General features: G+C 48.9%; 1 protein-coding gene across 1 annotated transcript in view; it reads right to left on the reverse strand.

The window, feature by feature from the left end:
• Nucleotides 1-12,694, reverse strand: part of LOC144600405 (ADP/ATP translocase 4-like) — a 31,585-nt gene extending 18,891 nt beyond the window's left edge. The window contains exons 1-4 of the mRNA XM_078412000.1: nt 12,484-12,694; nt 8,899-9,026; nt 2,770-2,887; nt 1,205-1,359 (exon numbers count right to left, since the gene is read on the reverse strand). Of these exons, the coding sequence (XP_078268126.1) occupies nt 1,205-1,359; nt 2,770-2,887; nt 8,899-9,026; nt 12,484-12,694 (612 nt within the window). The remainder of the gene's footprint in view (nt 1-1,204; nt 1,360-2,769; nt 2,888-8,898; nt 9,027-12,483) is intronic.
• Between the last annotated feature and the right edge of the window lie 7,985 nt (nt 12,695-20,679).

Below are 20,679 nucleotides of genomic sequence, written 5' to 3' on the forward strand. Positions count from 1 at the left end.
GGACACCCTGCCGTGGGTTTTGCTTGGGATCCGCACCGCACCCAAAGAAGACTTGGCCTACTCCTCCGCCGAGTTGGTGTATGGGACCCCGTTGACGGTTCCCGGGGAGTTCATCCCACCGGCACAAGGCCAAGTGGAGTAGCCTTCGGACACCCGGTGCCCACGTCTCGTCATGGGTCCTTCCAACCGCACGCTCCTCCTGCTCTGGAGGACTGCCAGTTCGTTTTCCTGCGCTGGGACATCAGACATCTCTCCAGCGGCCGTATGAGGGCCCCTTCCGGGTCATGCAACATGGCTCGTCCACATTCGTCCTGGACATGGGGGGGTCGGATTGAGACCGTTTTAGTTGCGGGGCTGAAGCAAGTGCATGTTGACATTGATCGGCCGGTGCTGGTCACGTGGCCCTGCCTGTGAGGTCGCCCTCCATCTAGGTTACCTCCTTCAGTGTCTGCTCCATCCCCTCCACCTGTCCGCCGCTTCCTGCACCGGGTGTGCTGCGCTCCCAGGCTGGTCGCCTCGTGCGCCCTCCTGTCCGTTTCGTACCTCCGGTTCTTGGGGGGGAGTCCTGTGGCGGTCCCTGGATATTAGGCCACTCCTAGGGTCAGTCCCCTCGGCACTTGACGGACAGGGACGAGGGACTGCCCACAGGCTATGGGGTTTCTACCCAGGGCTTTTTGGGGAGTGTTCATCCCTTCGGTGGAATTCGTTGTGAGTGGATGCTCACAACCTGCATTAAAGAACTTTCAAAACCTGCCTGGCGTCCAGCCTATTTCTGTCCACGTCCAGGCCACTACAACATGATGTCCACACAAACACAGAATCCAGAGATTCAATCGGTGTCACATGCATTATAATGGTCCAAATTATGTTTTGGGATTGATTTCAGTCTGGAACTGAAATTGTTAGCACCTAAAAACTTAATTTTTAGGCAGTCTTTTAATTGATATTGTTCAACAATCAAAACAAAATCACAGTTCATGTGATAAAAATTCATGGCTGAGATAAATTGAAGTAATTTAATTGGGCAGCTAAGAATTAAGTTAGCTATCTTGGGACCCAGGAACCGCAATTAATCTGAAAAACAAATTGAAAATATCTGCAGACTAGGGAAATCATCATATAAGTGTCAATACTTGACAGGAGAATAAAACAAATTAAAAAAAGACTTTTCACTCATTCTGAACTTAAATATTTTAAAAATCACCTTGATTGTATCATAGCATCCGAAATAGGAAGCTCGATATACAATGATGCCATTCACTGAAACAGCAAATCCTTGATAAAGACCGCGAGGCCCATCTCGTTTTGCAACTTTCACAAGGCAGTCAGCAAGACCTGTAAATTGCCTATCCTTAGGACCTACAATTTCAAGAAACATTCCAGCTAGAATAAAAAACATTTTTGGTACATGATGCATAAAATTCTTTTATACGGTTAAGTGGATTCCAGATTGTTTCCCAAATGAATAATTGTACATTGATAATGATGGAGCAATGAGTCCTCTACATTTATACAACATAAATAACACAGGAAATCTCTAATATAGCTCAGAGGTGGTGCCACAGTAACCAATTTTCCAGGCTATCAGATGTTATTTTAATAACATTTTTAATTCCATTTTAAAATGTTACAGATAGTGAGCGCAGTGAATGGAAGTGCTGAAAACAGAACCAGTAAAGTTCTAAGGAAGTATAGAAACCGGGGTTCCGGTGAATGGTACGGAGTGGGGGGAACATCGCAAAGATCACTTGGTGAGCAAAGTGCTGAAGTCCTGCAGTAGAAGGGTCCCAACCCAAAACCATCACCCATCGTTTTTCTTCAGAGATGCTGCCTGACCCACTGAGTTACTTCAGCACTTTGTGTCTATCTTAGATATATCTCTGGTATTCTCCACCACAAGAGGGCAGTAACTGTTCAGATGTTGAATATATACAGAGCTGAGACAGAATTTTGGACTGGGAATTAGGAATATAAAGGTGGATTCCAAAACAGTCATTATGGGGCAGCATGGGAGCACAGCATTTAGTGCTCCTGCCCCATGTATCCATGGACTTAGGTTCAATCTGACCTGGCTGGTGCTGTCTATGTGAAGATTGCAATTTTCTCCAAGATTGTACAGGGTATTCTAGTTTCACCACATACCCCAAAGATGTGCCACTAGGTTAACAATGTTACCAGCTGGCGTAGGTGGCAAAATAAAAGGAAATATTATGATTAAGAAATGTTAAAGTTTATGGCGAAAGGGAACTAGAAAGGGAATAAAACTTACGAAATTGTTCTACAAGAAGCTGACATGGACTTGATGTGCTCCAAGTTGCAATGAGGAATCAGTCATGGTTTTACTGAATGTTGGGGCAAGTTTAAGTGGCTGTATAGCATACCCGTTTCTCCTTTTCCTGTGTTCTAATTATAATTTCTATGACGATGAACTTGGTGAATTTTCAAAATTTTAATTTTGACTCTGATATGGTTGAGCAAATAATTCAATGCTTCTCCTTAGTTATTCAAATCAACGGGGCTGCCTTCATTTAAATCAATGTATTGACCCAGCTGCTGTCAATGTTGTCAATATTTCCTGAAATAACTTTTTTGACCTCCTCGACATTGTTTCCCTCTAGTATCACTCACTTAAATCTTCACAGTTCTAATTATTTCAATGCCCTCCTCAAGAGCCTTCTCTTCAACTCATAGTTCTCAGGTCTTTAGCACTATTTTTTGTGGTGTGAGTACTGATTGCATGATGTGAAGTAATTTCCTCCATGGCATTACCGTGGCCGATGTCAACTGCCAAACGTGTTCGCGCAAAATCCAGTGGATATACAAAACACAGGGATGTTGCACCCGCAGCTCCTCCAGACGCTAAGTTTGCTAAAAACCATTTTCCAAACTGAAATGAAAAACATTTTCATCCTTCCGAATATTTAAGCTCAACATAAACATATTTACTTACATCTACACAAAGATTCAATTTCAACAACCGTTAAGAGCACGACTTCTAGGGTGGTTACCTCTAGATTGCTTCCTGTACCTCGTGCTGGTGAGGGTAGGAACAGGGAGATAGGGGATATGAATGTATGGCTGAGGCTGGTGCAGGGAGCAGGGATTTAGATTTATAGACCATTGGGATCTCTTCTGGGGTAGGGGTGACCTGTACAAAAGGGATGGGTTACTTAACTGGAGAGGGACCAGCGTTCTGGCAGGCAGGCTCGCTAGTGCTACACATGTGGGTTTAAACTAAATAGTGGGGGGGAGGGGTTGACAAATTGAGAATATAAAGAGGGAGTTAAAGGGGAAGTGATTACAGGAAAAGTTGCAATAGATTCCCGAATTAATGGAAAGTTAAGTTTGAGAAGTGATAAGAGAGTAAGGTCAGGGCCAATAGTGACCGGTGTGAGGGGGAGGTGAATACCGAGGTTAAAGTGTTGTATTTGAATGCGCAAAGTATAAAAAATAAAGTGGATGAGCTTGAGGCTCAGTTAGATATTGGCAATTATGATGTTGTGGGAATCACAGAGACATGGCTGCAAGAGGACCAGGGCTGGGAGCTGAATATTCAGGGGTATACGACCTATCGAAAAGACAGACAGGTGGGCAGAGGGGGTGGGGTCGCTCTGTTGGTAAGGAATCATATTCAGTCCCTTGCAAGGGGTGACATAGAATCAGGAGATGTAGAATCTGTATGGACAGAACTGAGGAATTGTAAGGGTAAAAATACCCTAATGGGAGTTATCTACAGCCCCCCAAACAGTAGCCTAGATATAGGGTGCAAGTTGAATCAAGTTAAAATTGGCATGTTGCAAAGGTAATGCTACAGTGGTTATGAGAGATTTCAACATGCAAGTAGACTGGGAAAATCAGCTTGGAGGCACTCCACAAGAAAGGGAATTTGTGGAGTGCCTCCGAGATGGATTCTTAGAGCAGCTTGTACTGGAGCCTACCAGGGAGAAGGCAATTCTGGATTTAGTGTTGTGTAATGAACTGGATTTGATAAGGGAACTCAAGGTAAAAGAGCCATTAGGAGGTAGTGATCATAATATGATCAGTTTTAATCTACAATTTGAGAGGGAGACAGGAAAATCGAAAGTGTCAGTATTGCAGTTGAGCAAGGGGGACTATGGAGGCATGAGGGAGGAGCTGGCCAGAGTTGACTGGGAAGATACCCTAGCAGGGAAGACAGTGGAACAACAATGGCAGGTATTTCTGGGAATAATACAGAAGGTGCAGGATCAGTTCATTCCAAAGAGGAAAAAAGATTCTAAGGGGAGTAAGAGGCAACTGTGGCTGACAAGGGAATTCAAGGACAGTATAAAAATAAAGGGGAAGAAGAATAACATAGCAAAGATAAGCGGGAAGCCAGAGGATTGGGACTCTTTTAAAGAGCAACAGAAGATAACTACAAAGGCAATACGGGGAGAAAATATGAGATATGAAGGTAATCTAGCCAAGAATATAAAGGAGGATAGTAAAAGCTTCTTTAGGTATGTGAAGAGGAAAAAAATAGTTAAGACAAATGTGGGTCCCTTAAAGACAGAACCAGGTGAATTTATTATGGGGAACAAGGAAATGGCAGACAAGTTGAACAGGCACTTTGGATCTGTCTTCACTAAGGAAGACACCAACAATTTCCCAGATGTACTAGTGGACAGAGGCCCTAGGGTGACGGACAAACTGAAGGAAATTCACGTTCGGCAGGAAATGTTGTTGGGTAGACTGATGGGACTGAAGGCTGATAAATCCCCAGGGCCTGATGGTCTGCATCCCAGGGTACTTAAGGAAGTGGCTCTAGAAATCATGGATGCATTGGTGATCATTTTCCAATGTTCTATAGATTCAGGATCAGTTCCTGTAGCTAATGTTATCCCACTTTTTAAGAAAGGAAGGAGAGAGAAAACGGGATATTATAGACCAGTTAGCCTGACATCAGTGGTGGGGAAAATGCTGGAGTCAATTATAAAAGAAGAAATTGCGGAACATTTGGATAGCAGTAACAGGATCGTTCCGAGTCGGCATGGATTTACGAAGGGAAATCATGCTTGACTAATCTTCTTGAATTTTTTGAGGATGTAACTAGGAAAATGGATAAGGGAGAGCCAGTGGATGTAGTGTACCTGGACTTTCAGAAAGCCTTTGATAAGGTCCCACATAGGAGATTAGTGGGCAAGATTAGAGCACACTAGACCAAGTGGACCCCGTTCCTCATAGAGGGGGAACAGGGAAGGGGAGAGGGTGTCGTCACTGACATTCCTCGTAGAGGGGGAACAGGGAAGGGGAGAGGGTGTCGTCACTGAGTGAGCCCTGGACTCAAAGCCTCTCCTGTATTGGTGTAGCACCCTCCCCCCACTCCATCCCCCCTACCCCACCCCCTTATCCCTCCCCTGCCCCCAGCCCTGCCTCCACCCCCATTCCCTCCCTATTCCCTCCTGACCCCCACCTCCTCCCCACACCCACTCTCTCCTGCCCCTAGTCCCCCTTCCCCACAACCCCCTCTCCCCCACCCCCATCCTACCCTCACCCCCCCTGCCCCCACCCTCCCTCTACCCTCCCCTCCACCCACTCAGCCGCCAATCCCCTCCTTGGAGCCGTTGGCTGCGAAAGGCACTTATCAGTGCGAGGTGAGGGGAGAGGCGAGGGGAGAGGGAACGAGTGAGCGCGGGCGGGCAGCGCTGCCGGCAACCGTATTGTTTTGGCGAGTGAGGAGCAAATGAAGTCGAACGTGGAGCATTGTGACGTCATATGCTGAGGAGTTTCAGGAAATGGGTTAGAAAGTACATTTTTAAACTTTGAAATGTTTGTAGCTTTAAAAATGTAGCTTCAATTTGAAAGGGAGTTGTTAGAGATTATGCCCAGGATAATGGTGAGTAACGTGGTGCAAAGATTGTGGAGCTATGGTGTACCGTATTGGCTGTGCGAAGCACCAAAGTTATGGTGTGCACATGCACATGGACAGAGAGTTTTAGTACTATATAGATATATAGATAGATAGAAGATGGTATTGGGGGTAGGGTGCTGACATGGATAGAAAATTGGTTGGCAGACAGGAAACAAAGAGTAGGGATTAACGGGTCCCTTTCAGAATGGCAGGCAGTGACTAGTGGAGTACCGCAAGGCTCGGTCTAGGACTGCAGCTATTTACAATATACATTAATGACTTAGATGAAGGGATTAAAAGTAACATTAGCAAATTTGAGGATGACACAAAGCTGGGTGGCAGTGAGAACTGTGAGGAGTTTGCTGTGACGATGCAGGGTGACTTGGACAGGTTGTGTGAGTGGGCAGATGCAGTTTAATGTGAATAAATGTGAAGTTATCCACTTTGGTGGTAAGAACAGGAAGGCAGGTTATTATCTGAATGGTGTCAAGTTAGGAAATGGGGAAGTACAAAGAGATTTGGGTGTCCTTGTTCATCAGTCACTTAAAGTTAGCTTGCAGGCAGTGAAGAAAGCTATTGGCATGTTGGCCTTTATGACAAGAGGAGTTGAGTATAGGAGCAGAGGTCCTTTTGCAGTTGTACAGGGCCCTAATGAGACCGCACCTGGAGTACTGTGTGCAGTTTTGGTCTCCAAATTTGAGGAAGGACATTCTTGCTATTGAGGGCATGCAGCGTAGGTTCACTAGGTTAATTCCCAGAATGGGGGGGACTGTCGTATGTTGAAAGACTGGAGGGACCAGGCTTGTATACGTTAGAATTTAAAAGGGATGAGAGGGGATCTTATTGAAACATATAAGATTATGAAGGGATTGGACACGTTAGAGCAGGGGTGTCAAACTCATTTTCACCCCGGGCCACATCAGCATTATGATTGCCCTCAAAGGGTCGGTTGTAACTGGCCTCCCTTTTCCCCCACTCTCTCCCCCCCCCCCCCCCACATTCTCTCCTCCCCAGCCCCACTCTCACTCTCCTCCACCCCTCACCCACCCCCGCCTCCCCACTCTCTCCTTCCCTCACCCCTCTCCCACCCCTACCCTCTCCTCCACCCACCCACCCCACCTGCATTCTCACCGTCCCCCTCCCCCCCACTCTCCCCCTTCCCCCCACTATCTTCCCCCCACCACCACCCTTCCCCCCACTTCCTCTCTCCTCCCCCACCCTTACCCTCCTTTCAATCTCACTGTCCCCTTCCCCCTCACCCACCTTTTCCTCCCTCCCCCACGCTCCTCTCCCGACCCCCACTGTCCCTCCTCCTCCACTCTCTCAACCTCCCACCACCACCCCCCTCCCCTACTGTCTTCTTCCCCCCACCCCTCCTCCTCCCCAGTCCCTCTCCCTCCCACCCGCACTCTCCCCACCCCTTTCCCCACCACCCCCCTTTCCCCCACTCTCTCCTCCCCCAGCCCTACTCTCTCTCCCCCCCTCCCCACACTCGCCCCACCCCCATTCTCACTGCCCCTCCCCACCCCGTCCCCTCTTCCCCACCCCCACTGTCCCTTCCCCCACTTTCTTCCCCCCCACCGCCACCCCCTTCCCCCACACCTCCTCTCTCATCCCCCACCCCCTCCTCCCCTTTCACTGACCCCTTCCCCCCACCCACCTTCTCCCCCTTTCCTCCCCCACTCTTCCCTGACCCCCACTGTCCCCCTTCCCCCCCACTCCCCCTTCCTATTCTCCCTCCCACCCACTCTCTGCTCTCCCACCCTCCCCTCCCCCCATTCTCCCCTCTTCTCTGACCCCCACTGTTCCCCTTCCCCCACCCCCACTCTCTCTTCCCCAACCACCCCCCACCTCTGCTGTCCCCCCTCCCCAGTCCCACTCTCCCCCTACTCTCTCCTCACCCACTCTCACTCCCTCCCTTTCCCCACCACCCCCTTTCCCCCACTCTCTCCTCCCCCCCACCCTTCCCTCCACCCACTCGGCCCCCACGTCCACTCCCCTCCGTGGAGCCGTTGGCGGCGAAAGGCACTTACTGAGCGTGCAGGGAGAAGGAGGGAGGTCGGACTACTCGAGTCGGGCAGCGGAGGTGGGACTACTCGAGACGGGCGGCGGAGGTGGGACTACTCGAGGCGGGCGGCGGCGGTCTGGGAGCGTCGGGAGGGGAGAGAGGAGCAGTGGGAGGCGCGCACAAGATGGCGGGACGTGAGGAGGCCGCCATCTTTGTGAAGTTGCGACGGGTCGTCGGTGGCAGCGGCCCTCGTCGATGCCGCCATCTGTGGAAGCGGCCGCTGAAGGAGGAGGAGAAGCTGCCCGCTGGGCTGCAGCCTGTGTGCGGTAACGGTGCTGGACCCGGGCGGGAGGGGGGACTCGAGGACGCCGTGGCGTGGGTTGAAGGGACGGATGAGCGGACCATCAGTCCGACCATCTCCCTCCTGCTCGGGAGACAGTGTCCTCTGGGTGTGGGAGAGCGGGGAGAGGCCGTGCCCTCAGACGCACAACACTTTAAAAAATGTGTTTAGAAATGAAACTTAAAGTTTAAAATGTCTGTAACTTAAAAGATATTCGACCAATGACAATTAAGCTCTCACGGGCCACATAAAATGACGTGGCGGGCCGGATTCGGCCCGCGGGCCTTGAGTTTGACACATGTGCGTTAGAGGCAGGAAACATGTTCCCAATGTTGGAGACATGGCAGGAAACATGTTCCCAATTTCTCACAATAGATCCATTTACGATAATCTTTTCTCTCCATTTTTCTTTATCACCAAGAATTTTTTTTAAATTTCTTGGCCCTGTAGTTCACAATTCCGTCACTTCATGGTGTATAGTACATTGCAACAATCTTGCTGTGGATGTAACTCCCTTTTGGGATCATGGACTCAAATAAAATATATTAGTTTTCCCCTTATCCACATAGGTTCTCCCCTTATCCACATATCTAACCATTGTTCTATTATTTCACTGAAGACTGGAGTTAAAACAAACTAATATTGCAGTTGTTTATACCCGTGCCGACATCGACGGTATACCTGTTTTTCTTTGTCAATTCCTGCCATAAACAATTGCTTATATTTGTCTTTGAAGGCAAAATTCAGAGCCTGAGTTGGGAAATATCGAATCACATTTGCTAAGTTTCCACGCCAAAAACTCAAAAATCCTAAAAAGACAGAACATATATAAATGTCTTCAAATATTAACAAATAAAATTGACATAAAAATAGTAAAATAAAGCAGCAAATTTCTGTAGTTCAATTAGTTGGATTAATTGGTTCAATTAATAGGATTTTTCTTGTTTAAAAAAAAATCCAACTCCAGGCTGGTATTTTAAGAGCAGCATGTGTGAATTCTGGGCTATTCAATTTGGTGTTTTTTTATTTAGGTAAACATCTGCCCTATTGGGTGGATGTTAAAATTGCCACTGGTACCGTGGCAAATATTTATCCCTTGAAAAAAATTGCTGAAGATTATCTGGTCTTTACTACATTGCTATTTGTGAATGCTTGCTGTGTACATGTTGGTTATTATAATTATGCAATGCTAACAATAAGGATTATATTACTGCAAAATATTTTAGGAAAATCAGAGAAGTGTATGGGTTTTTTATACATGTAAGTCTGCATAACTTTTTATAATTATTTAAATGGTTAAATAGAGAACAAAGTCCTTACATAATGGCAGTAATGAGCATTCCTACATATCAATCTCAAAGAAGCAGGCTGCAGAATTTTGTATTGAGGTCTCGTGGCCTTAGCGGATAAATGAACTGCTTCATTAAAACAGTTTCATCAATAATATGAACTTCTGTGGAACACTCTCTCTCTCCCTCTCCCCCTCTCTCTCTCCCCCTCTCTCTTCCCCCCTCCCCCTCTCTCTCCCCCCTCTCCCTCTCCCTCCCTCTCTCCTCTCTCTTACTCTCTGTCTCTCTCTCCCTGACAGCACGACAATTTTAGGCCCACCCTACTCACCATTCCCCTGTGGTGTGAATAAACCCACTTTTGTTACTTTTTAAACACAATTCACCTAATAAACTTTAATAAATGCACTATCCCCACGCCCCCTGGGAGGACCAGCGTGCCCCGCGTCTGGCCTTCCTCCCATGCTGCAGCACGCCGCAGAGGCGGTGGTAGAGGGTCCAACAAGATGGCCGTCCCCGCCAATCGCAGCAGGAGAAATGGGACCGAGGTCAGTGCCTTCTCCCTGTCCACTCTCACCCACCCACGGCCCCGGGAGACGCTCCCCACCCAGCAATGGGTCCATGCCATCGCCAGCGTTCCCCGCCGCAGATTGCAGTCGGGCTGCAGGAGACGCTCACTGGGGCACTCCCCGCCCGGCAACGGCTCCACGGTTGGGCCGAGGGGGGAGAGGGGTGGGGGGAGAGTGGAGGGGGGGATGGCAGGGATGGTTGAAGGGAGGGGGGATCGGGGGAGGGATGGGGATGGGGGAGTGGGTGGGGGGAGAGGTGAAGGGAATGGGGTAGTTGGTGGGGGGGGACAGGGGAGGGGTGAAGGGGATGGGTGAAGGGGAGGAGGGGCTGCTGCACCAATGCAGGAGAGGTTTGGACCCAACGGGTCCACTTGCTCTAGTAATCTATAATTCTGATTAATTTCACCACTGATTTGCCTCTTTATATATTTATGATCATGTTTTGTTTTCGGCCTAGAAATTGTTTTAACACAATTTAATTGTTTGAAAAAGTGTTATATCACCATGATTATGTTTGTTAAAACTCCACAAATATCACAATCGTCAATTGCAAGGCTGATGGAAAAGCGAGAATCCAAAGAGATTTTATAAATATATTCAGCGCAAAAAGGTAACTAGAGAGAATAGGCCCCCTGAAACCAAAGTTTTCATCTATGCGTGGAGCTGCAGGAGATGGGCAGTCATAAATGAATTTCTCCTGTGCTTTTACCACGAGAAGGGAACTTAAAAAGTTAATGGCGATATCTTGAGGACAGTCCATATTAAAGTCAAGGAGGTGCTGGATGTCCTAAAGCATATGAAGGTAGATAAATTTCCAGGGCCTGATCAGATCTATCCAAGGACACCGTGGAAAGCTAGAGATGAAATTGTGGGAGCCCTGGCTGGGATATATGAATCATTGTTAGCCACGGGTGAGGTACTGGAAGGCAGGATGATGGCGTATGTTGTACCTATATTTAAAAAGTGCTGCAAAGAAAAAGCTGGGAACTATAGACCAGTAAGCCAAACATCTTGGGAGGCAAATTACTGGAGAGGATTCTGATTTTGAGTGTGGGAGATCACCTATTTGATTGTTTTTTAATTAAATAACCATGAAGATTGATGAGGGCAAGGCCGTAGAAGTAGTCTCTACATAGACTTAACAAAGGCCTTTGATAATATTCTGCATGGAGCTGCTCTGGAACGTTTGAGCGAATGGGATCCAGGGGGAGCTAGTTAACTGGATATAGTATTGGCTTGATAGTGGAAGGTTGTTTGTCAGATTGAAGGTCTGTGACCTCAGGGCCACTGCTATTTGCCATCAAAATCAACAATTTGGAAGAGAATGTGTAAGGTGATTAGTAAGTTTGCAGATGGCACTAAAATAGGTGGTATAATAGACAATGATGATGGTCATCATGAATTACAGTGGGATCTTGATTAGCTGGGCAAGTGGGCTGAGGAATGGGAAACGGAGTTAAATTCAGATCAGTGCGAGTTGTTGTAATTTGGGAAGTCAAACCAGGGCAGGACTTTCACGGTGAATGGTAGGACCCTGGAGAACATTGTAGAACAGAGGGATCTAGTAGTACAAGTATATAGTTCCCTGAAAGTAGAGTCACAGATAATTAGGTGGTGAAGAGGCATTTAGCACACTGGCCTTCATCAGTCAGGGAATTGAGAATAAAAGTTGGGACATTATGTTACAAGACATTAGTGAGGCCCACTGCAAATTGGAGGAACAGCACCTCATATTTCACTTGGGCAGCTTACACCCCAGCGGTATGAACATTGATTTCTCTCTTTCCCCTCCTTCTTCCCAGTTCTCCCACTATCTTCCAGTCTCCAACTACATCCTCCTTTTTGTGAATAAATCGATTTGTACCAGCATCTGCAGTTATTTTCTTATACATCCTTTCTTTGTCCTGCCCTCTCCCCTGACATCAGTCTGAAGGGTCTCGACCGGAAACGTCACCCACTCCTTTTCTCTTGAGATGCTGCCAGACCCGCTGAGTTACTCCAGCTTTTTGAGATATCTGAGGCCTGAGGTTGATCAGTACATGATCACAGTCATTGAATCACACAACAGGCTTGAAGGGACAAGTAGATCTCTGGTCCTATTTTCTTGTGAGGAAGACTGTAACAAATCTGTAGAATTTAATAAATACGTAAAAAGGACAAATAAACGACAATGCTGATAAATAAGAGATAATATGTTTTGTTTGAAAAAACACGGAAACTATCTTTTACTTGGACAGGCGGCGGCCACGTGCTGGGGGGCTAAACCGATCCCGGGCGGGCTTGGAGCGGACATTCAAACACGGTAAACGCCTCAAATCAAGGCCGGGGCTGGCGTTTGAACGCAGACGGACTAAGCCACAACGTGAAAATGCTACGAAATGGAAAGAGTGCGACGGCTTTCCTGCGCTCACCCTGCTCTTTGGGGATGCGGACGACACAGTCGATGATGCCCTTGTACTGTTTGTCGACGGTGATCTGCTTGCTGGAGGCTTGGACCTGCAGCAGCAACTTTACCCGCTCGATCGGCGCCACTATCGTCTTGGAGATTGCGGCGGCAATGCCCCCGGCCAGGAGGTCTTTGACAAAAGAAGAAAAGTCAAAGTTGTACCCCGAAGTGGCCATGGCTGGCGACGACGACGACGGTTGGACAGACGCGCGCGGAGCTTGCGGTTGGAGCCGGCGGCCGGGCGCGAGGGCATCGCCGAGCACGTGACGCTCGGAACGAGCGGGAAGCACCGACGTGACGCGCCGAAGGCTTTGTGACGTTGACGGCTACGTTTAGACGTCATCACCTGGGCGTGACGCCACACACAAGCGTCACATAAATGAAGGGAGACACATAGTGCTGGAGTAACTCAGCGGGACAGGCGGCGTCTCTGGAGAGAAGGAATGGGTGACGTTTCGGGACGAGACCCTTCTTCAGACCCGAAACGTCACCCATTCGTTCTCTCCAGAGATGCTGCCTGTCCCGCTGAGTTACTCCAAAATTTTGTGTCTACGATTTAAACCAGCATCTGCAGTTCCTTCCCACACACAAGCGGATGAACGGTGCCGAAGCCCACAGTGCAGTGCAGTCTTCAGGGGTAGTACTAGCTCGTAGCAGACCAGAGCAGATGTCACGTACCAGCAAAGATAATAGAGCAAGATAGACCACTCGACCCTAAAAACCGTAGTATGTCATGGCGCCATTTCGGTAGGCAGAAACTTTTGAAAAGAAAAATAACAAAAGTCTGTGAATTGATAGATGAGATATATTCTGCATTTTAATGGTATCATCACACATACTGTTCCCCCAAAACACTGCGAGATGCATAGCGAACGGCGGGTTTTGCCTACTAAAATGGCGGACCATTTGCGTATTACATTCCACTATAGGCGATTTCAACGGAGTGATCCATCTTGCTCCTATAGTATCTTTGCCAACCAGCGACCCCGGATGGCAGCTTCTCCGGCACAACTTCAAGCGCACAGACTCTGCCAGTTTGAAACGAGAGAATTTGACAATGAGATGGTTTGCCCAGAGCCAGCATGATCCAACGAGTTCGCTTCATTGGTTTCAATGAGTTGCTGAAGCTATGGGGCCCTTGCACTGCAGGCGATGTCTCGACCCCTGACCCGTAATGTTGCCACGCAACGCCTTCTGGAGGACAAGCGGTGTACTGGAGGCAAGCACTTACTATGGCTTCTATTCACAAAATGCTGGAGTAACTCTTACTACGGCTGCCAGTACAGCGGGACCGCCTTCGGTCCCAGCAGCCGTTGATTTGTCGCAGATTTTTCCAGAATTCTGCCAGAGACTCTGAAGCCAAAATCGCCACTAAATTGCAACACCTCAGTCCCAATCAAAAATCTTTATGAATGGCACCACATAATTACAGTGCTTAACCACATCAGGCTGCTTAACTGTTGTTTCCCTGCGTGTCATAAATGTGCCTTGACTTGTGTCTGTGGGTAATACCAGTGCATGAAGTGAAGCCTCTCTGGCCACGGATGGCAGATCGGTTCTCCACTCATTACGATACACTGGTTGACATTGCAGTTTGGAAGCCGCTTCCCCTCGAGGCGATGCTGTGGAGGACACGTTAGATACAAAATGCTGGAGTAACTCGGCGGGACAGGCGGCGTCTCTGGAGGGAGTGAATGGGTGACGTTTCGGGTCCAGATCCATCCCGACCCGAGGCGTCACCCATTCCTTCTCTCCAGAGATGCTGCCTGTCCCGCTGAGTTACTCCAGCATTTTGTATCTATCTTCAGTTTACACCAGCATTTGAATTTCCTCCCTACGCATTGTGGAGGACATGTTCTAAGCTTCCAATTCACTGAAAAATTCAAAGATGGCAAGACCCAAGAGGAAAGAGGTCAGACAGCCTCTGGACCTGACCGTCTTGCTCCAGGACACGCCGTGTAATTATGGCGTTGATGGGTTGTGGACATTAAGTGGGGCATCCATCCAGAGTCATAGCATGTTTTGGCTGGACTCCTTCTGGCGTCTCAGCCCAGAGTCGCTGTAGTGTATCCAGCTCTGGAAGGCCATTGGAAGCCCAGAGGGAGTGTAAACCCGAGGTATTTTGAACAGGAGCCAAAATGTTTCACATCTTGTACTGCAGAGATAGTCGTTTGTTTTTGTGTGGAAGTTAAGCTCTTTGCTCTCTTGTGTCTCCGTTTCCACTGGCGCCATTTCCAATGTGACGACCGCGGTGCCGATAAAGTACCAGATAAATCATCGTTATGAGAAACGCAGTGTAAACCTGACACCTGGTGACCCACGGCACACTATAGAGCTGGGGTGTGGTGGGGTGGGAGGATGTAAGCGAGGAGCAGCCCTTATGAACTCTGAAGAGAAGGAATGGGTGACGTTTCGGGTCGAGACCCTTCTTCAGACTGATGTCGGGGGTGGGACAAAGGAAGGATATAGGTGGAGACAGGAAGATAGAGGGAGATCTGGGAAGGAGGAGGGGAAGGGAGGGACAGAGGAGCTATCTGAAGTTGAAGAAGTCGACGTTCATACCACCGGGCTGCAAACTGCCCAGGCGAAATATGAGGTGCTGCTCCTCCAATTTCCGGCGGGCCTCACTATGGCACTGGAGGAGGCCCATGACAGAGAGGTCAGACTGGGAATGGGAGGGGGAGTTAAAGTGCTGGGCCACCGGGAGATCAGGTCGGTACAAGATCCTGTCTAAGGCCATCGCCAACCGGGTCAAGTCTGCTCTGGGACAGGTGATCCACCCGGACCAAACCTGTGCTGTACCTGGCAGGAAAATCTCAGACAGCCTGGTGCTGCTGAGAGATACCATTGCCTACGTGCAGGACAGACGGGTGGATGCCTGCCTGGTCAGCTTGGACCAGGAGAAGGCCTTCGACAGGATATCGCACACGTACATGAGGGACGTGCTCTCCAAAATGGGCTTTGGGGAGGGAATCAGGAAGTGGATACAACTGCTCTACTCTGATATCTGTAGTGCAGTCCAAATTAATGGGTGGGAATCAAACAGCTTCCCCGTCAGGTCTGGAGTCAGGCAGGGTTGCCCTCTTTCCCCCGTCTTGTTCGTCTGTTGCATTGAACCCTTTGCCGAATCCATCAGGAAGGATGCGAGCATAAGAGGAGTGACACTGCCAGGCAGTGGGGGCACTCAGGTCAAGGCCTCCCTGTACATGGACGATGTCGCCGTCTTCTGCTCGGATCCAGGGTCGGTCCGCAGACTGATCAGCGTCTGCGACCAGTTTGAGTTGGCCACGGGGGCCAGGGTAAACCGCAGGAAGAGCGAGGCCATGCTCTTTGGCAACTGGCCCGACCGATCTTCCATCCCCTTCACCATCAAGCCTGACTTCCTGAAGGTGCTGGGGATCTGGTTCGGGAAGGCTGGGGCATGTAACAAAAATTGGCTGGAGTGGATAGCCAAGGTGGGGAAGAAGCTGGAGCTGTGGAAGCAGCGCTCCCTCTCCATCACGGGGAAAAACCTGGTCATCAGGTGTGAGGTGCTCTCGGGGCTGCTGTACTTGGCGCAAGTGTGGCCCGTCCCTCCCTCCTACGCCACGGGGATCACCCGGGCCGTCTTCCGTTTCATCTGGGGGTCGGCGATGGACCGGGTGCGACGAGCCACAATGCACAAGTCGGCAGACAACGGGGGTAAAGGCGTGCCCAACGTCGCCCTCATTCTGATGGCCACTTTCGTGTGTGGCTGCATCAGGCGGAGCATAGAGCCAAGGCACGTGGGCACCAAATGCCACTACCTGCTGAGGTTCTACCTGTCCCCGGTGTTGCGAAGGATGGGCCTGGCGCAGATGCCGCGCAATGTGCCAGTCAGCTGGACATTGCCGAACCATCTGTCGTTTGTGGACAGGTTCTTCCGGACCAACACCTTTGACCACAAGTCCATCGGGCAGTGGTCAGCACGGAACGTCCTGCAGGCACTGCAGGGGAATGACTCCATGGATCCTGTGGCGTGGTTCCCAGAACAGACAGCCCAGCTTGTCTGGCAAAATGCCTCATCGCCAGTACTCACCAACAAGCACCAAGACCTGGCTTGGCTGGCGGTGAGGGGAGCCCTCCCAGTCAGATCCTTCCTGCACCGCCGGAACCTCACTACCAGCGCACGCTGCCCTCGGGACGGCTGCTACGGAGAGGAAACGGTGGCCCACCTCTTCAAAGAGTGTGGATTTGCCAGGAGAGTCTGGAGAGGTCTGCAGGGGTCCCTGTCACGATTCATTCCGAGCAGCTCCGTCACAGAGGACTCTGTGCTCTACGGACTGTTCCCAGGGACGCATTCCGAGACTGACATCGAGTGCTGCTGGAAGGTCATCAACTCGGTGAAAGACGCCCTTTGGTCTGCCCGATCCTTGTTGACCTCCCAGCGGAGCGAGCTGTCCGTCAAGGAATGTTGCCGACTGGCCCACTGCAGACTGCAGGAGTACGTGCTGAGGGACGCTCTGAAGCTCGGTGCAGCCAACGCCAAGGCCCTGTCGGGGAGGACCACAGTCTAGGGTCCTTCCGCTGCTGGACATGGGGGGCAGGGTGTGGTGGAGAGAGACGCCCCTCCAAATAAGGGATATGTATGTAAATGTATGTAAAGGTCTAAGTAAATGCCTGTATTGAATATGTAACCTCCGGGAATGTCGGATGGGTTTGTTTTAAAAATGATGTTTTGTAAATGATATTTATAACTTGAATAAAGTATTTTTTGATAAAAAAAAAAAAAATAAAATAAAAAAAAAGTTAATGCGGACCGAAAAAAAAATGTTTTGTAAATGATATTTATTACTTGAATAAAGTATTTTTTGATATAAAAAAAAAAAAAAGTTAATGCGGACCGAGCGCAGGTGTTCAACGAAGCGATCGCCGAGCCTGCGCTTGGTTTCGCCGATATAAATAAGTTGACATCTAGAGCAGCGGATGCAATAGATGAGGTTGGAGAAGGTGCAGGTGAACCTGTCTCACCTGGAAAGACTGTTTGGGTCCTTTGATGGAGTTGAGGGGAGAGGTAAAGGGACAGGTGTTGCATCTCGTGCGGTTGCAAGGGAAAGTGCCCGGGGTTAGGGTGGTTTGGGTAGGAAGGGACGAGTGGACGTGGGTGCGGGGGGAAGAGAGGGGAAGTTTTGTTGCCTCCATCACAGTGAGGGGGTGTTTGGAGTCACTGTGATGGATGTTTGTGTTGGGGTCGGGTGTCCTGTGTTTTTTTTATTTTTTGCTGTGTCTTGTGACTGCTGAAATTTCGTTCGGTGTTGTGCCGAATGACAATAAAGTGTTGTTATGTTATGTTATGTTACGGAGGGAACGGTCTCTGCGGAACGCAGAGAGGGGATGGGATGGGAAGATATGGCCAGTGGTGGGGTCCCGTTGTAGGTGACGGAAATGTTGGTGGGTGATATGTTGGATCGGCTGGCTGGTGGGGTGGAAGGTGAGAACGAGGGGGATCCTGTCCTTGTTGCGAGTGGGGGGAGGGGGAGCAAGAGCGGAGCTGCGGGATGTAGAAGAGACCCGAGTGAGAGCCTCATCTATAATGGAGGATGGGAAGCCCAGGTTTCTGAAGAACGAGGACATCTCGGAAGCCCTAGTCTGAAACACCTCATCCCGGGCGCAGATGTGGCGTAGACGGAGGAATTGGGAGTAGGGGATAGACTTTTTGCAAGGGACCGGGTGGGAAGAAGTGTAGTCCAGATAGCTGTGCGAGTCGGTGGGCTTGTAGTAAATGTCCGTCACTAGTCTGTCTCCTGTGATGGAGATGGTGAGGTCCAGAAATGGGAGGGAGATGTCAGAGATAGTCCAGGTATATTTAAGGGAAGGATGGAAATTGGAGGTGAAGTGTATGAAGTCAGTGAGTTCTGCATGGGTGCAAGAGGTAGCACCAATGCAGTCGTCGATGTAGCGGAGGTAGAGTTCGGGGATGGGGCCAGTGTACATCTGGAACAGGGATTGTTCGACATACCCGACAAAGAGGCAGGCGTAGCTAGGGCCCATGCGAGTGCCCATAGCTACGCCTCTGGTTTGGAGGAAGTGGGAGGAGTCAAAGGAGAAGTTGTTGAGGGTAAGAACCAGCTCTGCTAGGCGGAGGAGAGTGTTGGTCGATGGGGATTGGCTGGTTCTACGGTCGAGGAAGAAACAGAGGGCTTCGAGACCATCCTTGTGGGGGATGGAGGTGTAGAGTGACTGGACATCCATGGTGAAAATGAGGGAGTGGGGGCCTGGAAACCGGAAGTTATCCAGGAGATGGAGAGCGTGTGAGGTGTCTTGGACGTAGGTGGGGAGGGATTTAACCAGGGGGGATAGGGTGGAGTCGAGGTAGGTAGAGATAAGTTCGGTAGGGCATGAGCAGGCAGAGACAATGGGTCTGCCGGGACAGTTGTGTTTGTGGATTTTGGGTAGGAGGTAGAATCGGGCCGTGCGGGGCTGGGGAACTATGAGATTGGAGGCACTGAGGGGTAGATCGCCGGAGGTGATGAGGTCGGTGATGGTGCTGCTGTTAAAGGTCTGGTGTTTATCGGTGGGGTCATGGTCCAGGGATAGGTAGGAAGAGGTGTCTGATAGCTGTCGTTTGGCCTCGGTGCGGTAGAGGTCAGCACTGCCTGACCTGCTGAGTTACTCCAGCATTTTGTGAATAAATCGATTTGTACCAGCATCTGCAGTTATTTTCTTATACTTATGAACTCTGAAGATTCGCTGTACAGTAGGTATTCAGCGTTTCAGATGCCTGACCCGCTGAGTTACTCCAGCTTTTTGTGTCTCATCTTCGGTTGAAGCCAGCATCTGCAGTTCCTCCCTACACAAGCGTTCAGCATTGTCAGTGTGGCACCACTGGACTGATACACAGCCGGCTTGTAACGCGCAGTCATCTCATTCATCCTTCTCTGCAATCAATTCCCGGGCACAGCCTGTTGCTAACTCGGTGCATTCTCCTCCTCTCTCGTCGGAGAGAGGAGAACTTCTTCAAAGTAGACATACCGTGAGATTTTGCAGTGGAACGGACAAAATGTGTAGGAAAGAAATGCAGATGCTGGTTTAAATTGAAGGTAGACAAAATGCTGGAGTAACTCAGCGGGACGTCCGTGTTGTGTGCTTGACGAGTGTACGCCAGAGGCTTGTTTGTCCTCCAGAATGGTTGAGTGACACTGTGTGACACCCCTTTGACCTTGTGACCTACCGTGCAATATACTAAAGTAGAAATGTCCCGTTGAAAAATCAGCAGCAAGTGACGTGAAGATTTCTGTTATTCCTGGATAAAGGCAAAGTGTAGAGAGGAGGCGAGTTGGTGAAGATGAAAGAATGGACAAGGAACTTGCAAAATGAGCAGGTCTGTCAAAATGTTGAAAGTGGATGCCAGTTTGAGCCTGACAAGTATCCAGATGGAAGTAGAGGAAAATATAGATGATAATCCATTGAATGGGAAAATATTGATGATAATCCATTGAATGAGGTGAAAGGTGAGGAAAGGGAAATCCTATCGTTACTTTGGCTGGGATTGATTAATTGAAATATACAATTTTCAAACAGGACCTTAGGCCCTCTCCTTTGTAAGACCCTCTGCGTATTGCCTAACAAGTTTTTCCTGAACACATCTGACAAATTCCGCTCTAAGCCCGTGGCACTATGGCAGCCCCAGTCAATATTGGGAAAGTTAATATCCTCCAGCTGTGACAACCTTATTAGTTTTGCAATGTTTCAGCATGTTTGCTCTTCTAATTCCCATTGTTGATTTGCGAACATATAGTACACTTTCAACAAGGTGATTATCTTTTAATTTCTCAGCTCCACCCATATAGCTTCACTGGATGAACCATTAGTAATGTTATCTCAGATTACTGCCATGACATTCTCTCCAATCAATAAATGGTCTTGCTTCTGCATTTAATAAGGTTATTTGATTTAGCACTTCAAGATGAAAAATTCTTTCCTCAAGATTGTCTTCCAGTATTTAGCAGTGACATTATTTATGTTGCATTGCTTTCCATAAAAACATTCATTTGGAAAAGTCTTTTAAAAAAGCTTGTTTCTCTCGTTTTTTTGATACAGCTGAGCTTCCACATCTTGTTGAAACTGTGGAATGATGTGAAGTATTTGTTTCTTTATAATCACGTGAAATCAAAATGACAATCTTGACTTAATGTTTTAGTTG

This window comes from Rhinoraja longicauda, chromosome 1 (assembly GCF_053455715.1).
Source record: "Rhinoraja longicauda isolate Sanriku21f chromosome 1, sRhiLon1.1, whole genome shotgun sequence".
Taxonomy (NCBI): Eukaryota; Metazoa; Chordata; class Chondrichthyes; order Rajiformes; family Arhynchobatidae; genus Rhinoraja; species Rhinoraja longicauda.